At 22.1% G+C, this 19866-nt stretch overlaps 4 protein-coding genes across 4 annotated transcripts; 3 read left to right on the top strand and 1 right to left on the bottom strand. All coding sequences in view use genetic code 6, as the record gives it.

Annotated features, from left to right (window-relative positions):
• Positions 1-31: 31 nt before the first annotated feature.
• TTHERM_000354599 (IQ calmodulin-binding motif protein) lies at positions 32-1607 on the bottom strand (the record flags this gene model as incomplete). The annotated part of the gene is made up of 7 exons (XM_012796806.1): positions 1421-1607; positions 1257-1336; positions 1072-1158; positions 953-1015; positions 549-805; positions 183-339; positions 32-124 (listed from the first exon to the last, which is right to left on the bottom strand). The coding sequence occupies exons 1-7, from the start codon at positions 1479-1481 to the stop codon at positions 32-34; spliced, it is 798 nt and encodes a 265-aa protein (XP_012652260.1). The 5' UTR covers positions 1482-1607.
• A 1483-nt stretch (positions 1608-3090) lies between these two features.
• TTHERM_00354590 (hypothetical protein) lies at positions 3091-6955 on the top strand (the record flags this gene model as incomplete). The annotated part of the gene is made up of 2 exons (XM_001010358.2): positions 3091-6361; positions 6459-6955. Exons 1-2 carry the CDS (start codon positions 3115-3117, stop codon positions 6953-6955), a joined length of 3744 nt encoding a protein of 1247 aa, XP_001010358.2. The 5' UTR covers positions 3091-3114.
• A 1132-nt stretch (positions 6956-8087) lies between these two features.
• Positions 8088-12578, top strand: TTHERM_00354580 (tetratricopeptide repeat protein; the record flags this gene model as incomplete). The annotated part of the gene is made up of 3 exons (XM_001010357.3): positions 8088-8548; positions 8644-12384; positions 12455-12578. The coding sequence occupies 3 exons, from the start codon at positions 8088-8090 to the stop codon at positions 12576-12578; spliced, it is 4326 nt and encodes a 1441-aa protein (XP_001010357.3).
• A 1471-nt stretch (positions 12579-14049) lies between these two features.
• TTHERM_00354570 (tetratricopeptide repeat protein) lies at positions 14050-18541 on the top strand (the record flags this gene model as incomplete). Its single annotated transcript, XM_001010356.2, has 3 exons — positions 14050-14510; positions 14607-18347; positions 18418-18541. The coding sequence occupies 3 exons, from the start codon at positions 14050-14052 to the stop codon at positions 18539-18541; spliced, it is 4326 nt and encodes a 1441-aa protein (XP_001010356.2).
• Positions 18542-19866: the final 1325 nt, after the last annotated feature.

Raw genomic sequence — 19866 nt, 5'->3', positions numbered from 1 at the left:
GCTATTTTATAAATACTGGTTAACGTTTATCTCAATTCAAAAGAGATGATTCAATCTTTTAACAAGTATCTTCTAATAACTTAAGCAACATTTCTTCTGACTTTTCTCTAATGTGTTTTTCTTACTATTTATTTATTGAAATTCATTAATTTTAGCAAAAAATACAAAATATTTTTTCTTACAGTAACTTCTGAAGTTAAAGAATCATTCAAGTCTTCTAAAACTTTAAGCATATTGTTGTGTTATTCTTCTCTGATTTTCTTTTCTTATCTAAGAAGATCCTAAAATTTTAAAATCTCTTCTCCAAAAGTTTTAATAAGATTTTCTGATACTTCATCTCTTTTTTTTATATAAAACCATAGTACAGATTAATATATGAATTGCATTTCATAATTTCATCAACTTATGTTGATGAATTTAAATAATGAATGAGTTGCATTTAATCTATTTGCAATTAATAAATTTTATTTTGGTTTTATTTATTTATTTAATAAATACAATCAATACTAATAATTAATTAATTAATTAATGCTTTAACAGCTTTTTACCTAATTTTTTTTTCTTATTCAAATTGTTCTCTAAGATCGTTAACTCTATTTTCTATTTCGCTGGTCTTATAAACTTCGTAATCTTCTCTTTTCTTTCTGTCACGGAAAAGCTCAATCTTCATTTCTTATATCTTTTCATCAATTTATCTCAACATTTTAGTTTCATTTTCTTTTTTTTCTTAATGCTCTTTGCTAATGTTGATTGAAAAATTTTTGTCCAGCAACTTAATTTCCTTTAATCTTTTTTCAGAATGAATCTAATTTATAATATAAATAATTTAAAATACATTTACAGCTTCTTACAAAGAATTATTCAATTTTATAAGCCTATTTCAAAGTATTTAGTCAACTAAATACTTTATTTATTTTTTTATTCTCAAAATTCTTTAAATAATTTTTATTACTTCTTTAGCCAATGTTTCTTAGTTAGCTTCTTCTTATATCTTATTCAACTATTCAGCAAGCAACTAAATTAATTTTCAAAATTAATTAGATAAAGAGTATTCTAAATAAAATTATTTACTCTAAACTTTTAATCATTTTATTATTCAACTTTATTTATTCTATCATCTACATATCTCATCTTGTTTTAAAATACTTCTCTTTTGGCCTATTTTATAGAATCCATTTTAATTGTGATAAATTGTGCAATGGCTGCTAAAATATAAATAAATAGGCAGCTTATCAATAAATATCTAAATGAAATACAGCTCTAGATTCCTCAAAATTGGTTTGGATAGTTTTAACTCTTTCATTTAATTAAGCTATTTTAGATAGATTAGGCGATGCTTTTAAGATAATCATAATAAAAATAATCAAATTAAAGTTATTTTTAAAATAATATATTTGCTAGAATTAAATATAAATATTACTGTAGATATCTCTAGCGGGGCTTTCGAAATTTCTTCTAAAAGGAGTTGTTTGAGAGAACATTACTTTTATAATTTGTCTTTTAATTAAAATATATTTTGTTTGGACAATAATGAAAAAAGATACTTATTTTATTAAATAATTATTTATTTATTTATTATTATTTTTTGTTTGTTTTTTATGCTTTTTAAATTTCAAATAATCTTTATACATATAATCATATCTACAAATTAATTGTTAGATCTTAGAATGAAATGATATAAATCCTTTTTAAATTAGTTATAATTTAAATAATCTTTGCAAAATTTCATTGGATTCAGTCAACTAAAAAAATATTTTTAAAAAAATTTTTTGTTGAAAGAAATTTAAGAATAAATAAAAAAATAAAACATTTTTAAATGTTAAAATGTGAAAAAATGAAAATATTTGCATTAAATTTTGAAATTACTTTATTTTAAATATAAAAAACGATTTTTAAATCGACTATAGAAAAAAAAATTTTTATTTTTTCATTCAAGCAGTAAAAAATACTATCTCAAAATAAATAAAATGTTTATTTGTTTTCCAAATATAAGTATTTTAACTCAAATTTAAAAGGTAAACTTTAAAAAGCATCTTTTTGTTCCTAAATTTTTATAATTATGAAAGAACAACTTCTGTTTTATTATAATTTGAAATTCATTTATAAATAGTTGATTTGTTAATTTTATATGGAAGGAAAGTAAAATTAAAATCTTATTGATGAAAATAAAAAAATTACAAATAAACTTAGAAATATTTTAAATCTAAAAAAGAATAAAAAATCAGTTTATGATTAAATATTTTTTCCAAAAATAGTTTCTTAAGTGTTTTATTTGATTTTTTGAGATCTGAAAGATTTAAGAAAAAAATCTGGTTAGATGAATCAATCTAATTAATTTATTTATTGGTTTTTACTAATTTTAAATAGCATTATTCTATTTAGCAAATTAAAAATAAATTATTAAACTTATTATTTGTATAAGCATTTATTTGTCTTCAGCATACTATTTTAACATTAATACCGCTTAAACATATTATAAATGAACTATTTATCGCTAAAATGTTAATTGTATAAAGAGAACTAAATTATTTGCAAATAATATCAACAAAAATTAGTTTTTTTCATATAAAAGTTTCATTTTTTATATTTTTTTTGAAAAGCTTAATAATTAGTTCATCATAACTAATCCTTTTAAATAGTTAAAAGTTTAGCAAATATTTTTATGATTAAAAAATACAAATTTAAACTTACTGTTTGAGATTGTTTTAAGGTAATTATTTATTTATTTTTTGATATATAATTTTAAAATGATATTTTTAAAAATAAATGATTTGAGAGGATAATTAATTAAGTGACTTGAATAACCTTTAAAGAAGTTGTTTGGTTGTTTGAAGTAGAATGGATAACAAATAAAGAAAGAATCAATCAAACAAAAAAAATAATGACTTAAGACTAGCAAATTTGAAGATTGTAAAAATGCTAACAAAATTTAATAGAGAACTTTAAATATAAATATAGTTGAAATGGAATCAAATATAAATAGCAAAGACTAAACAAGCATGCAAAAGAGAAGCTAGGTAGCAAGCAATATACAAATCAGTTGGAATAGTAAATTCTCAAATAAATAGAAAATCTCATAATAAATTACTTTAAAGTATAAACAAATCAGCTCATATGCAAAATTTAGATAAAATAAGGAATAATTTAAATAGCAAGCTATAAATTTAAACAGAATTAAATGCTATATTAATAGGTGGAAACAGCTTAAGCAATTTAGGTTTGATATGCAATTAAGGAGCCACAGGAAACATCTTTTCAAATAACGTTGGCTCTACTACACATGGCAACACGCCAATCAATAATTGTTAGAATAGCTCATTTTAAAATTCAAATCAAACATTTAAAAAGGTTCTTTCTATAACACCTTAATATTCTAGCAGTAATAAAATTAACTTATTCTAAAGCTAGAATAAATAAATTCAAGATCTTTCTTAAAATCAGAAGAAGGACTCTGCCTGTTCTTATTCTGCTTCATAGATTTCAGCACAGTCGTCTTAAAAATTGATATAGTAATAAATGCAAAATGGAAAAAAACTTTAAAATAAAATTGATATAGAAAATGAAAATAACTTTTTAAAGAACAAAAACGAAGAAGTAGAGGAATAGCTTCATGAAGATACTGATCATTAAGATGGTAATGCAGACTCGAATTTTATACAACACCAAGTAATCAATTCAGGTGTACAACGAAATAATTCTGCACTAGAAGGATATTCTAAAAATAGTTAGCATCATAAATAATCTGATTTAGATAATTTAAATTTAGCAGCAACTCTTATTTTTGAAAAACTTAAAAAAAGAGATAAAAATTCTAACTCAGCGAAAGGGCATCCAAGAAATGTACACTAATCAGGTTTAACTTCTAATGCTTCTTATTCGAAATCTTCTCTTCCATCAAATAATTCCACAACTGTTAATCACTACTAAGGGAATAATAGCAGCAGTAATAATAATAATAATAATTACAATTTCAACTAGCAAATTTTAGGATCCAACAAAAACAGCATTTAACCTTCTCAAGCATCTTAGCCATAATAGCGCACAGCTTTTCTCAGCAACAGCATAAATAATTTTAACAGTAAAAATATGTTTGGGTTACAATAAACGAATTTGAACAATAATTCAAATTAAGTCCAATCAAATTCTGCAAATCAACTTTCAAAAACATTGAGTTTCACTATATAACAATATCACTAATTGATGAATCATGATACACATCAACCTTACTAGTAATAATAGCCTCAACATTCTTAGAACTAATTTATTAAGCAAATTCACTAGCTTGTAAACAACTAGTAGAATGAAATTCATAACTCCAATAGTGTTAATTAAAGTAATATTACAGGAAGTTAGTAGTAAGGGTAAAGCTAACCAAATTTTTTTAATAACACCAATTTATCTGGAATTAAATCACCTACCTAATAGTTAAGCAATACATAAAAACATAGGAAAGTAGCGTCTATGAGCTCAAGCTCACCAAAATACAGCAAAGAAAATATGTATATTGATTGCTCCAAAGGATCTTATAATATAGTTGATGTCAAAAAGCTATTTAAAGGAATTAGTCCTTAAACAACATCTAATTTCCATCTTCTTTCAACAAATTAAATTAATTCAAATGGTGCAAAGTAACTGAAATAGTTAAACTCTGGTGAAAAGGGAGAAGCAAATTTCTGCACTCCTCATAATCATTAGAATTAATCCGTTTAAAATGCAGATAATTAAAACTATTTATAAATCAAGGTTAGCAAAACACCAGGAAATTTGAGTTTTAATTAAAAAATCACTAATAATTGTTAAAATAATGAAGTAAGTAGAGATATTGAGAAATCTTCTCATAGGAGTTCAGAAAAAAGTAAAAACTTTTTGTCTAAAATAACAAATTAAGGCAAGAATAATAACACAAAGCCTGCTGTTCAATAGCAGTAATTGTAAGCTAAAAAGACTTAACAAAAGAAATCTCATAAAAGCTAAAGTTGCATATCAGTTTCTACTGCAAACCCAAATCATTAGAAAATTGCTTAAAATAGTTTGAACTAAAATAAAAATTAAGAAGAGCCTAAAAAAATTCCTTAACTTTCAATTCAAAGCGGAGTAGGTGGAGGAGGAACTGATCTCTTAATTAAATAAAATAAATAAATTTATTAAAGCTAAGTAAATTTTTAACTGTTGAAATAGCAGTTAATAGAGTAGCATAGTTCAGCCAAAAATTAAAATGATAAGCAGAGTTAGCATTAATAAAATCATGTCAGTTGTGATGATACAACTGCCGTAAATAGTTATACAAAGGATAAAATTTCAGAAAAAGATTAGCAACACTCAAAGAGCTCTGAGCAGAACTTAAATTTAGAAAATGCAAAAATTTCATCGAAATTCGATTAGATTTTAAAACAAAGAATTGATTAAAACAGCTATTCAGAAATTATGGAAGTCTTTTCTTAGCTGAGCTCGTCAGATATCTATTTCTAATCAAGCCTTTAGAAGTTAAAGATTTGTTTAGATTCACTTATGCATGACATGAATTCTAAAATAAAGAATTTAAAAATATTTGCAGCAAAAACTTAGCAGCTAAAAAAGAATGTAGAAACTATTAACAATGAAAAAAAGTAATTAATAAATAAAGTTAACATTCTTTAAAATGAGAATTAGCAGTTGCTTAGCAATTCTACAAACGTGACAAACTCTAATCAATCAAAAACAAATAATAACATCAATATTCCTTCTGACAACTACAATAATAATATTAATTTTAATCAAAATCAAAAGTTACTTAGCAGTGGATAGTCTCCTACAAATTAGGTCGAGTTTATTGCAAAAACCAATTAAGAAGAAACTTAATAGTATAAGGTATAATCATTAAAGCAGTTTAATAGCCCAAATGAAAAATAAATAGAAATTAGCCGCTTTTAAGAAAAACAAACTCAGACAATATTAAAAGAAAATGATTCAACAGAAAAATAAAAATAAAACTAATAAAATAATTTCCAAGTAACAAAAGAAGAAATTGAAGAAGTCTACAATGAAAACTAAATACTGAGAGAGTATGTAGTTGAACAAGAAAAAAAATTAACTGCATACAAAGACAAGGAATCAAGCATGATCAAACTTCTTCTTGCAATAAAAAAAAATGGAGTTGACATTGATGAAATATATGAAAGAGACGTTGTTAATTAAATACACTCACACAAATAGCAAAATTTGAATAATAACAATGATGATGATGAAGAAGATGATGAATAGGAAGAAAATGATTAGGGCTAAGTAAACAATCTTGTAAGATCAAGGTATATTGAAAATTTAAAAAATGGAATCATCGACTAAAGAAACAATTCATAGTTCTTTGGATATGCAGACGAGTCAAGTAAATATTTTTTTAATTTTGTTATATTTAAGAATAAAAAGAATGATTTTCAAATCTTTTAATTTAACATTTTGCTAACGTAAATTATATAAAATAGTTATAAATGATTCTGATGAAAGTAGTTTTAATTATTATGGAAAACCTTAAAGCTTAGAAAATTCCCTTCTTAATCAAATTGATTAACTTAAGTATTAGTCTAATGCAAACAGTGGGAGATCTAAAATAGAGGATGGTATTCAAAAGAAATTAAAGTTAAATTTAAATGAAATTAAGAAAATCCCAACTTAAACTAACGAAGAAGCTGTGCAAAATAATAAAAATGGAAACTAGGTTGAAGAAATTTACTAAAAATAATAACTTCAACAGTAATAAATAAATTAACTACCATGCTACGAAAATGCACATCAAAAAGTGGAATAAAACCTTCTCAAAAATGAGTTTATTAACAATAACTCTAAAGGATTTATAAACGAAAACATATTCATTGAGCAGGAATATTAGGAATGTAATTTTGATTAAAGTTAAAATAAATAATTATGCAATATTTTAGAAGATATTAATAATATTAACATATTAGACAGTTCGTACTCTTGATAGTATATTCTTATTTATCTATATTAACTAAGTATAATGTAATTAATTAAAAAATAAATAAATAAATTAACTTTCACTAATTTTAAAAAGTATTTATTTGCATCAAATAAATATTTTACTTGTTTTATTTACTTTATCTTTTTATATTGTCTACTTATTTTATAAATAAAGTTCAACATTAACCTATTAAAAACGAACAAAATTTAATTTAATTTTTTTAATTTATCTCATCACTTTTTAAAAATTTGATATTAATTTTTACTCTTAATTATAAAAATTGGCAATAATAGTTAAATAAAAAGATATAATACTTAAAATAAATTATAAAATATTAGCAAAACAAAATTAATAATAGAATGCTAAAATGCGTTTAAATAATGCAACAACAAAAAATTAATTGAACTTTTTATGATATAATTTTATTTTATATTAATCAATTTTAATCTCTCAAATTTAATTATGAAAAATAATAAATAATTGACAAAACTTATTAATTTAAAAATTATACTTATCAATAATTTTTTGATTGAAAAAAATAGAAATTTTATTATTACCATTAAATTAAATAAAAAAGAAAATTTATCTTAAAAAATACCTATTCTTTAAAATGTACCTGGAATTTATTTCTTTCTTTATTGATATTGTCTAAATTATAATCTTGTTATTAAAATATTTATAATACCTTTTAAATAAAAAATATCATTTTTATCTTTCTAAAATCTAAAAAATAATTTGATAATATGAAAAATATTTAATAAGAATTAAAATAAGTGTTTTTTAAAAAGGATAAGTAAAAATTACATAATTATTTTTTTTATTAACAATTTTTACAAAAATTAAAATGATATTTTTCAAAAAAAAAAAAATGAAAGCAATTTTTTATACAAATAATCCTTTGCCTTAATGTAAAACTAATTATAAATATTTATTATACAAAACTTAATTTATATTAGGTTAATTTGGAAATAAACTGGTGATAAATATCATAAATAAATGTGAAATAACAGATAAATTAATTATAAAATTTTCATAAGAAGGAAAAAATTTTACACTTTTGATTTATATTTGGTTAGTAGAAAAACAAACAATTTAATAATTAACATCAACAGAGAGTAATAGAAATCAATCATATATGAAATATAAGTATCCTAAAAACCAAAACGAAGAATTTGGTTAAGGTCTAAACTTTATAAGCAAATTTTTGTAGAATCATAAAACACAATTAGTTATATTAGTAATTACTCTCTTTCCAACTCTTATATTAGTAGTCTCTACTTATTTAATATTAATTTACTTTTAAAATGTCTGCTTCTAAATAGTTAAAGACTTCTCAAGTAATTTATTCTAAGATTAGATCACAAGTTCCAAGCTTCTAAATTCTGCAATAGTATATCAGCTAAGCTCTTAAACTCAAAAAATTGATTGGCAGATGAACTTAGTAAATGTATTTTTCGGGAATGTTATACAGGGCAAAGTAATAAAAAATAGTAAGTACATACCAGCTATTCACAATTTAGATAGGACTTACTATTAAAATGAAAACCCGATTGTGTTATAAATGTTTAAAAAAAACTCTATTTTGACTTCTACTTGGTAAAATTATTTTTTTTAAATAATGCTTTCCTCTAATTTTTACTATTTTCTTTACTTATCAGTTGTTTTTTATCAGTTTATTTAATTTAAAAAAGGCATTTAGTTAGTTAATCTTTCTTAACAGAATTAGATTAAATATAGTTAAAAAAGTTAGATGAAGCAATACTCATTGAATCAATATGGAAATCTATTTAGCTAGTTAATAAAAACGAAAATGGAAGATGGATAAAATTCAAAGACTTTTTTTAAGGATTTGATTACGACGGATTACTCTACACTGTGAGTGTTAATGTAACTTACAAAGGGTATGTTCCCCCTAAAGGTTGTCCTTACATTGGATAGTATCTCATGGAAGTTAGATGCAGATATTATTACAACCCAACTATGGAAAATTATTCAACGATGGTTTTTAACCCTTCTGTATTTTTTACAGATGTGACTCCTCTTATATTACAACCTTTTTGTAAAAGAAGACTAAAATATGAGTCAGATGATCCTAATTCATAATATACTAAATATTCTGTTCTTTGTTTGACATTAGATCTCACTTTAATTCCAAAATATTTCGAAAATTTTGGTAAAAATTCAAAGCTACAATTTGTTTTGAATCCTTCTTACCTCACTGTGGTTTATAATTCTGAATAAAATTTAAAAAGAACTCAAATTGTGACTATAAAAGACATAGAAACATAATACTTATAAGATTAAAATTAAGCAGAATACTTTCTAAACAATATTACATAAAATAATGACTTTATCATAAAAAATGCAAGCTTTGCAGATTTATTTGGATTTACTTTTTCAAATCAATATCTATTCGAATACAACAGAAATGGGTCTGAGTGTTTGGTGATTAAAAATATAGTCACATTTATTGATAAATTGCCAAAATATGAGTATTAAAGAAAAGTTAATCCAGCTCCGAAGTTTTAGGTTAAAAATGCTTTTCTATTTTTAGACATTCTTTCAAAAGAAAAAATGGAATAATATTCAAATAGCATTTAGCAATAAATATTATATTACAATATATTATTTTCTTATATCAGTTTAGGAATAGCTATGCTAGTTTTAATAATACATGGAAAATACTCTTTGTAGTTTGGGACTTCATTTTTAAATCCTGTTATTCATTTAACAAAGATTTTAAATTAAATGATTTCTCAAGACAATGATTAAAAAAAGTAAGTTAAAGATAATTTGGTTTAGTATTTACCGACCATAGAAGACATAAACAAAGATATGTGGATTTACGAAGATTTGAATAACTATGATTCACAGTTGTAGGAATAAAGTTAAAAGGATCAATGTTTTTCAAGTGATACCTAGCAATTATTTAACAGTTTTCAAAATCTTTTTAAGGTGCTGGCTTTTACTACATAAAACCTGTACAAAGATAATGAAAGCATGTCTCTTATCAACTTGAATATTCAAATTTAACACTTTGATAAATTTAGAAATAACCGTGCGCTAGGAGTTTGCTATAATAACATAGGTGTTATTCACTATAAATGTGGTAGATATTAAGAATCAATAGAAAATTTCTAGAAATCAGTTGTGTTTGCAAAATATGAGTTAGGATTTTATGATCATGATATAAATGGAGTTCAGATAGTAAAAAACATCAAAGATTTTGCAAATATATATAAACAGAATGGTGATCAAGAATAAGCTCTATACCAGTATAAGTTTGAAAGGCACCTAAATTATTAAGAATAAAAAGATAATAATTATCAATATTTAGAAAAAAATGACCATTTTTGGAATTTGTACAATAGAAAACTCAATTAAATAAAAGCACTTAATTCACTTGCTGTACAAAGCAAAGAGAGATATTATTAAGAAGTATTAATTGAACAAGTTCATGAATTAATAAGTATAAGCAAGTTATATTTACCAGATTCAAATAAGAGATTCATGTATGAGTGTTATTTATAACTTCTAACAAATAAGTTGAATAACTCTCTGTCAGATTCTATTCAAATCTTAGATTAATTTGTCAACTTTTACCTGATAAAATTTAAAAAGAATGAGCTAAAAAATGAAGATGATAAATCTAAAGAGCAGAAGGATAATAATTTTTAGAAATATTTTTGTACATATGAGTATTAAAATAACATTTTTAGTTTTTTAGAATCCCCAATTTAGAATAATGATAAAAATAGATAGTAACTTCAAAAATATTTACCTGACAGTTATAAAAATTATAAAAATACACATTTAAAATATGCCATAAAGGACTTATTTAATAAGCTAACATAATCGAATCAATAGCAATTATCTGCTTCGAGTTGCATTGATCATTCCAAAGCTAAAACTGTAAGTCAAAGTAAGCAATCAATTAAGAAACAAAACTATAAAATTAAACAAAGAAAAAGCACTCGAATTGAAAGTTTATCAAATCAAAAATGCTACTTTTAAGTAAAAAAAGTAATTGATTAATACAAGCTATGCCGCTATGAATTCAGCTCAGATATTTTCTTTTAGTACTATGCTCTTGAATAAGCTTAACATCAAATTACTTTAAAAAATTACAAAAATGCAGGGACTATTTTAACAAATATGCTAGAAAAATGTGTACTTTACTCACCTCATCTTAAAAGACAGGCATTTAATATGCTATGTAAACTATTCAAATAATAAAATATTAATAATCCAGAGCTTTAAGAAATAGCTAATAAATATCAAATTTTCACTGATAGTTATTTTAAAGTATGCACTATTTAAGCTTGCTTTAGCAATTATTCTCTATTTAGATCTTATACTGTTTAAAGTGATTTAATCAAAGATATTTTATTTAAAGAAAGAGATCAAATCGGTTTGCTAAACTATTGTTTTGAAGATCATAACTACTAGCAGCTAGTGCAATTTATTAATTTAAAAACTTTAAATTCTAATTTAGAAATATTTGAAAATATTTTCATCAAAATATTCTTCGAAAAGTTACTTAATAAAGACTTTAAAAGTTTAGAGAAATATGGAATATATAAATAAAATTAGAATGAAATTCAATAACTTTAACAAAGTTAAAATGCTTTCTTATAAAACTGTAAGAAAATATAAAAATAAGAATAAAATCGATCTTCATTTAGTAGACCAATTTAAAATGAATAAAAAAATTTAAAAGATTCCTTTAACAATTAATTTGAAGAAATAAAATTAAGTGATAATATAGCCTAATAAAATAAAAAACCTTAATTTGCACAAAAGCTTCAGCTAAGACTTAAAGCTAATATATAACATATTACAAATAATTAAAATCAATAATTAAACTTATAGTTAACTTAGTTTAATCAAGATGATTCACTCCTGAATCCACACTCTTTAATAAGGAAATACACTTTTAGTCCATAAAGAAATAATTTAAAAAATCACAATACTGAAAATTAGGAAGAATTTATTAAAGTAGGAAGTTTGGAAGAAATAATTTCTCATAATTTCGTCTCAGAAAATAAATTTGTAGATTCAAGCCCAAAATTTAGCTAACTAAATTCAAATAATAAAAATGAATTTAATAATTTTGATTCAAGTGATAATATTGTTAACAAAAACAAATTTAAGTCATAATAGAATTACATGTTAGACAGCCAAAATTTTCAAGTTTCTAAGTTTGCAAAACCAAATAATTTAGGAGAAAGTTTTTCTGGATTAAATTCATAATACATTGATAATATTAGTTAAGGGAATAGTATGCTAAAGAGTTATGAAAACAATAATATTATTGAAGTTATGGATAGTATTTAGTCTCCTACAATTTTAAAGAAAAGATTTACCAAAAATAAACTTCTGAATGAAGAAAATTATTGTTAAACCTTAAATAATAATAATAATAATTAGGAGTAAGTCAATAAATTTATTTAAAGTAACCAATAGACCTATTGTTAAGTTGTATCCAATAAAAATTAATAGAAAGAATATCAAAAAACAGATTAATTGTCTTAAATAAATTAATTAAATTAATAATAAAACAATGCAATTAATCAAAATCCTTAGAAATAAGATAATCAAAATTATGAATAAAAGTAAAAAATGATGTAATCATAAGTTAATACTTCTATCATTTATGAATAAAGTCCTCTATTATAAAGTCAATCAAATTAAATATAAATCAGTTAAAATCCATGTCTTATTTCTGGTGAGTTTTTATTTCATTAAGGTATTTAAGCAGCCATAAAGTAGTTTATACTTAATACTGATGAAAAAATATCTTATTATATTTCTGAAAAGAAATATAATGAAAAAAATGATTAATAATAATAATAAAGAGTTAAAGAATTTTACACATATCTTATTTTTATTACTGACTAGTAACTTTAAATCAAAAATTAATAATTATTTGACGAACTTTGTGCTATTTTAATCAACTTACAAGTAGAACTATTGATTTTAATTTTAAATTAGGATTTATCATAGTAAGAGCATACTGATTTTAGAAATATTTTCTACAACTAAAAGCCAGTAATTACATTTTTTAGTACAGAAGAAAAACTACTCTAATATATTTACAACTCTAGAGAGCATGTTAAAAATTATCTGTATCCTATGATTTATGAACATTTCTGAAGAAATTAAATACTATTAGCCCTTTATTAGTTTAATAATTTATAAGCTAATCTTAATTTTTAAAGCTATTTTGTATTTTATTTATTGCTGTTTATATATTAAATACTATTATTTTACAAACTCTTTTAGAAAAAATACAACTTATGTAAAATTAGTTTAGTTATATTTAACTAAAGTTTTATTTTTTGAAATTTAAATTGTTTTTAAGTTAATTTAAAAACTATTGTATTTTTTCATTGTTTCTTCATATTTCATATTTTTAAGTATTTTAATTAATTTTATAATAAAAAGAAATAAGAAATATATAAAAATATAAAAAGAAGTAAGAAATATAAAAAGAAATAATATATATATATATAAATGTAAAAATAATTAATTATTTTATAAAATAGCAAATACGAATAAAATTATACTCATTATTTTGTGTAGAATATTTTTTTTTCTACCTACTGATCCATAAACGCCCCGATTGTAAATTCTCTTGCTATCAAAATATTTATAATAAATTTTAAATAAAAAATATCTTTTTTATCTTTCTAAAATAATTTGATAATATGAAAAATATTTAATAAGAATTAAAATAATTGTTTTTTAAAAAGGATAAGTAAAAATTACATAATTATTTTTTTTATTAACAATTTTTACAAAAATTAAAATGAGATTTTCTCAAAAAAAAATGAAAGCAATTTTTTATACAATTAATCCTTTGTCTTAATATAATACGACATATAAATATTTATTATACAAAATTTAATTTATATTATGTTAATTTGAAAATAAACTGGTGGTAAATTTCATAAATAAATGTGAAATAACAGATAAATTAATTATAAAATTTTCATAAGAAGGAAAATTTTACTCTTTCGATTTATATTTGGTTAGTAGAAAAACAAACAGTTTGAAAATCAATACGCACATAAAGGAATAGAAATCTATCATATATGAAATACAATTATTCTAAAAACAAAAACAAAGAATCTGGCTAAGGTCTAAACTTTATAAGCAGATTTTTGTAGAATCATAAAACTCAGTCAGTTATATTAGTAATCACTCTCTTTCCAACTCTTGTGTTAGTAATCTCTACTTATTTAATATTAATTTACTTTTAAGATGTCTGCTTCTAAATAGTTAAAGACTTCTCAAATAATTTATTCTAAGATTAGATCACAAGTTCCAAACTCCTAAATTCTGCAATAGTATATTAGCTAAGCTCGTAAACTTAAAAAATTGATTGGTAGATGAACTTAGTCAATGAATTTTTCGGGAATGTTATACAGGGCAAAGTAATAAAAAATAGTAAGTACATACCAGCTATTCTTAATTTAGATAGGATTTACAATTAAAAAGAAAACCAGATTGTGTTATAAATGTTTAAAAAAAACTCTATTTTGACTTCTGCTTGGTAAAATTATTTTTTTAAATAATGCTTTCCTCTAATTTTTACTATTTTCTTTACTTATTAGTTGTTTTTTTTATCAGTTTATTTAATTTAAAAAAGGCATTTAGTTAGTTAATCTTTCTTAACAGAATTAGATCAAACATAGTTATAAAGGTTACATGAAGCAATACTCATTGAATCTATAAAGAAATCTATTTAGCTAGTTAATAAAAACGAAAATGGAAGATGGATGAAATTCAAAGACTTTTATTATGGATTTGATTATGATGGATTAATCTACGCTGTGAGTGCTAATGTTACTTACAAAGGGTACGTTCCTCCTAAAGGTTGCCCTTATATTGGATAGTATCTCATGGATGTTAGATGCAGATATTATTACAACCCAACTATGGAAAATTATTCAACGATGATTTTTAACCCTTCCGTATTTTTTACAGATGTAACTCCTCTTTTATTACAACCTTTTTGTAAAAGGAGACTAAAATATGAGTCAAATGACCCTAATTCAGAATATACTAAATATTCTGTTTTTTGTTTGACATTAGATCTCACTTTAATTCCAAAATATTTTGAACATTTTGGTAATAATTCAAAGCTTTAATTTGTTTTGAATCCTTCTTACCTCACTGTGGTTTACAATTCTGAATAAAATTTGTAAAGGACTTAAGTTGTAACTATAAAAGACATAGAAACATAATACTTATAAGATTAAAACTAAGCAATATACTTTTTAAACAATATCACATAAAATAATGACTTTATCATAAAAAATACAAGCTTTGCAGATTTATTTGGATTTACTTTATCAAATTAATATCTGTTTGAATACAACAGAAACGGGACTGAGTGTTTAGTGATTAAAAATATTGTAACATTTATTGATAAATTGCCAAAATATGAGTATTAAAGAAAAGTTAATCCAGCTCCGAAGTTTTAGGTTAAAAATGCTTTTCTATTTTTAGACATTCTTTCAAAAGAAAAAATGGAATAATATTCAAATAGCATTTAGCAATAAATATTATATTACAATGTACTATTTTCTTATATCAGTTTAGGAATTACTATACTCGTTTTAATAATACATGGAAAATACTCTTTGTAGTTTGGGACTTCGTTTTTAAATCCTGTTATTCATTTAACAAAGATTTTAAACTAAATGATTTCTCAAGAAAATGATTAAAAAAAGTAAGTTAAAGATAATTTGGTTTAGTATTTACCGACCATAGAAGACATAAACAAAGATATGTGGATTTTCGAAGATTTGAATAACTATGATTCACAGTAGTAGGAACAAAGTTAAAAGGAGCAATGTTTTTCAAGTGATACCTAGGAATTATTTAACAGTTTTCAAAATCTTTTTAAGATGCTGGCTTTTACTACGTAAAACCTGTACAAAGATAATGAAAGCATGTCTCTTATCAACTTGAATATTCAAATTTAACACTTTGATAAATTTAGAAATAACCGAGCGCTAGGAGTTTGCTATAATAACATAGGTGTTATTCACTATAAATGTGGTAGATATTAAGAATCAATAGAAAATTTCTAGAAATCAGTTGTGTTTGCAAAATACGAGTTAGGATTTTATGACCATGAGATAAATGGAGTTCAGATAGTAAAAAACATCAAAGATTTTGCAAATATATATAAGGAGAATGGTGATCAATAATAAGCTCTATACCAATTTAAGTTTGAAAGGCACCTAAATAATAAAGAATAAAAAGATAATAATTATCAATATTTAGAAAAAAATGACCATTTTTGGAATTTGTACAATAGAAAACTCAATTTAATAAAAGCACTTTATTCACTTGCTGTATAAAGCAAAGAGACATATCATTAAGAAGTATTAATTGAACAAGTTCATGAATTAATAAGTATAAGCAAGTTATATTTGCCAGATTCTAATAAGAGATTTATGTATGAGTGTTATTTATAACTTCTAACAAATAAGTTGAATAACTCTCTGTCAGATTCTATTCAAATCTTAGATTAATTTGTCAATTTTTACCTGATAAAATTTAAAAAGAACGAACTAAAAAATGAAACAGATAAATCTAAAGAGCAGAAGGATAACAAATTTTAGAAACATTTTTGTACATATGGGTATTAAAATAACATTTTTAGTTTTTTAGAATCCCCAATTTAGAATAATAATAAAAATAGATAGCAACTTCAAAAATATTTACCTGACAGTTATAGAAATTATAAAAATGCACATTTAAAATATGCCATAAAGGACTTATTTGATAAGCTAACATAATCGAATCAATAACAATTATCTGCTTCGAGTTGGATTGATCGTTCTAGAGCTAAAACTGCAAGTCAAAGTAAGCAATCAATTAAGAAACAAAACTATAAAATTAAACAAAGAAAAAGCACTCGAATTGAAAATTTTTCAAATCAAAAATGCTACTTTTAAGTAAAAAAAGTAATTGATTAATTCAAGCTATGTCGCTATGAATTCAGCTCAGATATTTTCTTTTAGTACTACGCCATTGAATAAGCTTAACATCAAATTACTTTAAAAAATTACAAAAATGCAGGGATTATTTTAACAAATATGCTAGAAAAATGTGTACTTTACTCACCTCATCTTAAAAGACAGGCATTTAATATGCTATGTAAACTATTCAAATAATAAAATATTAATAATCCAGAGCTATAAGAAATAGCTAATAAATATCAAATTTTCACTGATAGTTATTTTAAAGTATGCACTATTTAAGCTTGCTTTAGCAAATATTCTCTATTTAGATCTTATACTGTTTAAAATGATTTAATCAAAGATATTTTATTTAAAGAAAGAGATCAAATCGGTTTGCTAAACTATTGTTTTGAAGATCATAACTACTAGCAGCTAGCGCAATTTATTAATTTAAAAACTTTAAATTCTAAATTAGAAATATTTGAAAATATTTTCATCAAAATATTCTTCGAAAAGTTACTTAATAAAGACTTTAAAAGTTTAGAGAAATATGGAATATTTAAATAAAATTAGAATGAAATTCAATAACTTTAACAAAGTTAAAAAGCTTTCTTATAAAACTGTAAGAAAATATAAAAATAAGAATAAAATCGATCTTCATTTAGTAGACCAATTTAAAATGAATAAAAAAATTTAAAAGATTCCTTTAACAATTAATTTGAAGAAATAAAATTAAGTGATAATGTAGCCTAATAAAATAAAAAACCTACATTTGCACAAAAGCTTCAGCTAAGACTTAAAGCTAATATATAACATATTACAAATAATTAAAATCAATAATTAAACTTATAGTTAACTTAGTTTAATCAAGATGATTCACTCCTGAATCCAAACTCTTTAATAAGAAAATACACTTTTAGTACATAAAGAAATAATTTAAAAAATCACAATACTGAAAATTAGGAAGAATTCATTAAAGTAGGAAGTTCTGAATAAATAATTTCTCATAATTTCGTCTCAGAAAATAAATTTGTAGATTCAAGCCCAAAATTAAGCTAACTAAATTCAAACAATAAAAATGAATTTAATAATTTTGATTCAAGTGATAATATTGTTAACAAAAACAAATTTAAGTCATAATAGAATTACATGTTAGACAGCCAAAATTTTCAAGTTTCTAAGTTTGCAAAACCAAATAATTTAGGAGAAAGTTTTTCTGGATTAAATTCATAATACATTGATAATATTAGTTAAGGGAATAGTATGCTAAAGAGTTATGAAAACAATAATATTATTGAAGTTATGGATAGTATTTAGTCTCCTACAATTTTAAAGAAAAGATTTACCAAAAATAAACTTCTGAATGAAGAAAATTATTGTTAAACCTTAAATAATAATAATAATAATTAGGAGTAAGTCAATAAATTTATTTAAAGTAACCAATAGACCTATTGTTAAGTTGTATCCAATAAAAATTAATAGAAAGAATATCAAAAAACAGATTAATTGTCTTAAATAAATTAATTAAATTAATAATAAAACAATGCAATTAATCAAAATCCTTAGAAATAAGATAATCAAAATTATGAATAAAAGTAAAAAATGATGTAATCATAAGTTAATACTTCTATCATTTATGAATAAAGTCCTCTATTATAAAGTCAATCAAATTAAATATAAATCAGTTAAAATCCATGTCTTATTTCTGGTGAGTTTTTATTTCATTAAGGTATTTAAGCAGCCATAAAGTAGTTTATACTTAATACTGATGAAAAAATATCTTATTATATTTCTGAAAAGAAATATAATGAAAAAAATGATTAATAATAATAATAAAGAGTTAAAGAATTTTACACATATCTTATTTTTATTACTGACTAGTAACTTTAAATCAAAAATTAATAATTATTTGATGAGCTTTGTACTATTTTAACCAACTTATAAGTAGAACTATTGATTTTAATTTTAAATTAGGATTTATCGTAGTAAGAGCATACTGATTTTAGAAATATTTTCTACAACTAAAAGCCAGTAATTACATTTTTTAGTACAGAAGAAAAACTACTCTAATATATTTACAACTCTAGAGAGCATGTTAAAAATTATCTGTTACCTATGATTTATGAACATTTCTGAAGAAATTAAATACTATTAGCACTTTATTAGTTTAATAATTTATAAGCTAATCTTAATTTTTAAAGCTATTTTGTATTTTATTTATTGCTCTTTATTTTTTAAATACTATTATTATACAAACTCTTTTAGAAAAAATACAACTTATGTAAAATTAGTTTAGTTATATTTAACTAAAGTTTTATTTTTTGAAATGTAAATTGTTTTTAAGTTAATTTAAAAACTATTGTATTTTTTCATTGTTTCTTCATATTTCATATTTTTAAGTATTTTAATTAATTTTATAGTAATAAATATTTTTTATACTTAAATATAAAAATTGACAATAATAGTTAAAAAAAAAGATACAGTACTTAATAAAATAAATTATAAAATATTAGCAAAATGTGTAAAAGAATGCTAAAATGCGTTTAAATCATGCAAAAAATAAATAAATTTAAATTTTTATGATGATAAATTTTATTTTATATCAACCATTATTAATCTTCTATCAAATTTAAATGTGAAAAATAAAAATTATAATAAATTGACAAAGTTTATTAATTTAAAAAATATACTTATCAAAAAATTTTTGATTAAAAAAACAAAAAATATTATAATAAATAACTATTAAATTAAATAATAATAAAAAATTTATCTTAAAAAATACTTATTGTTTAAATATAATGTAAATAAAATTCTAGAAGTTACTTCTTATTATGTAGATATTATTAAAATTTTAATCTTGTTATTAAAATATTAATAGTGCTTTTTAAATATAAAAATATCTTTTTATGTTTTGAAAATAATTTGATAAAA

The sequence above is a fragment of the Tetrahymena thermophila genome, assembly GCF_000189635.1.
Source record: "Tetrahymena thermophila SB210 genomic scaffold scf_8254697, whole genome shotgun sequence".
Taxonomy (NCBI): Eukaryota; Ciliophora; class Oligohymenophorea; order Hymenostomatida; family Tetrahymenidae; genus Tetrahymena; species Tetrahymena thermophila.
Note: the sequence above shows the minus strand (reverse complement) of the source record. Positions and strands in the feature narration are given on the sequence as shown.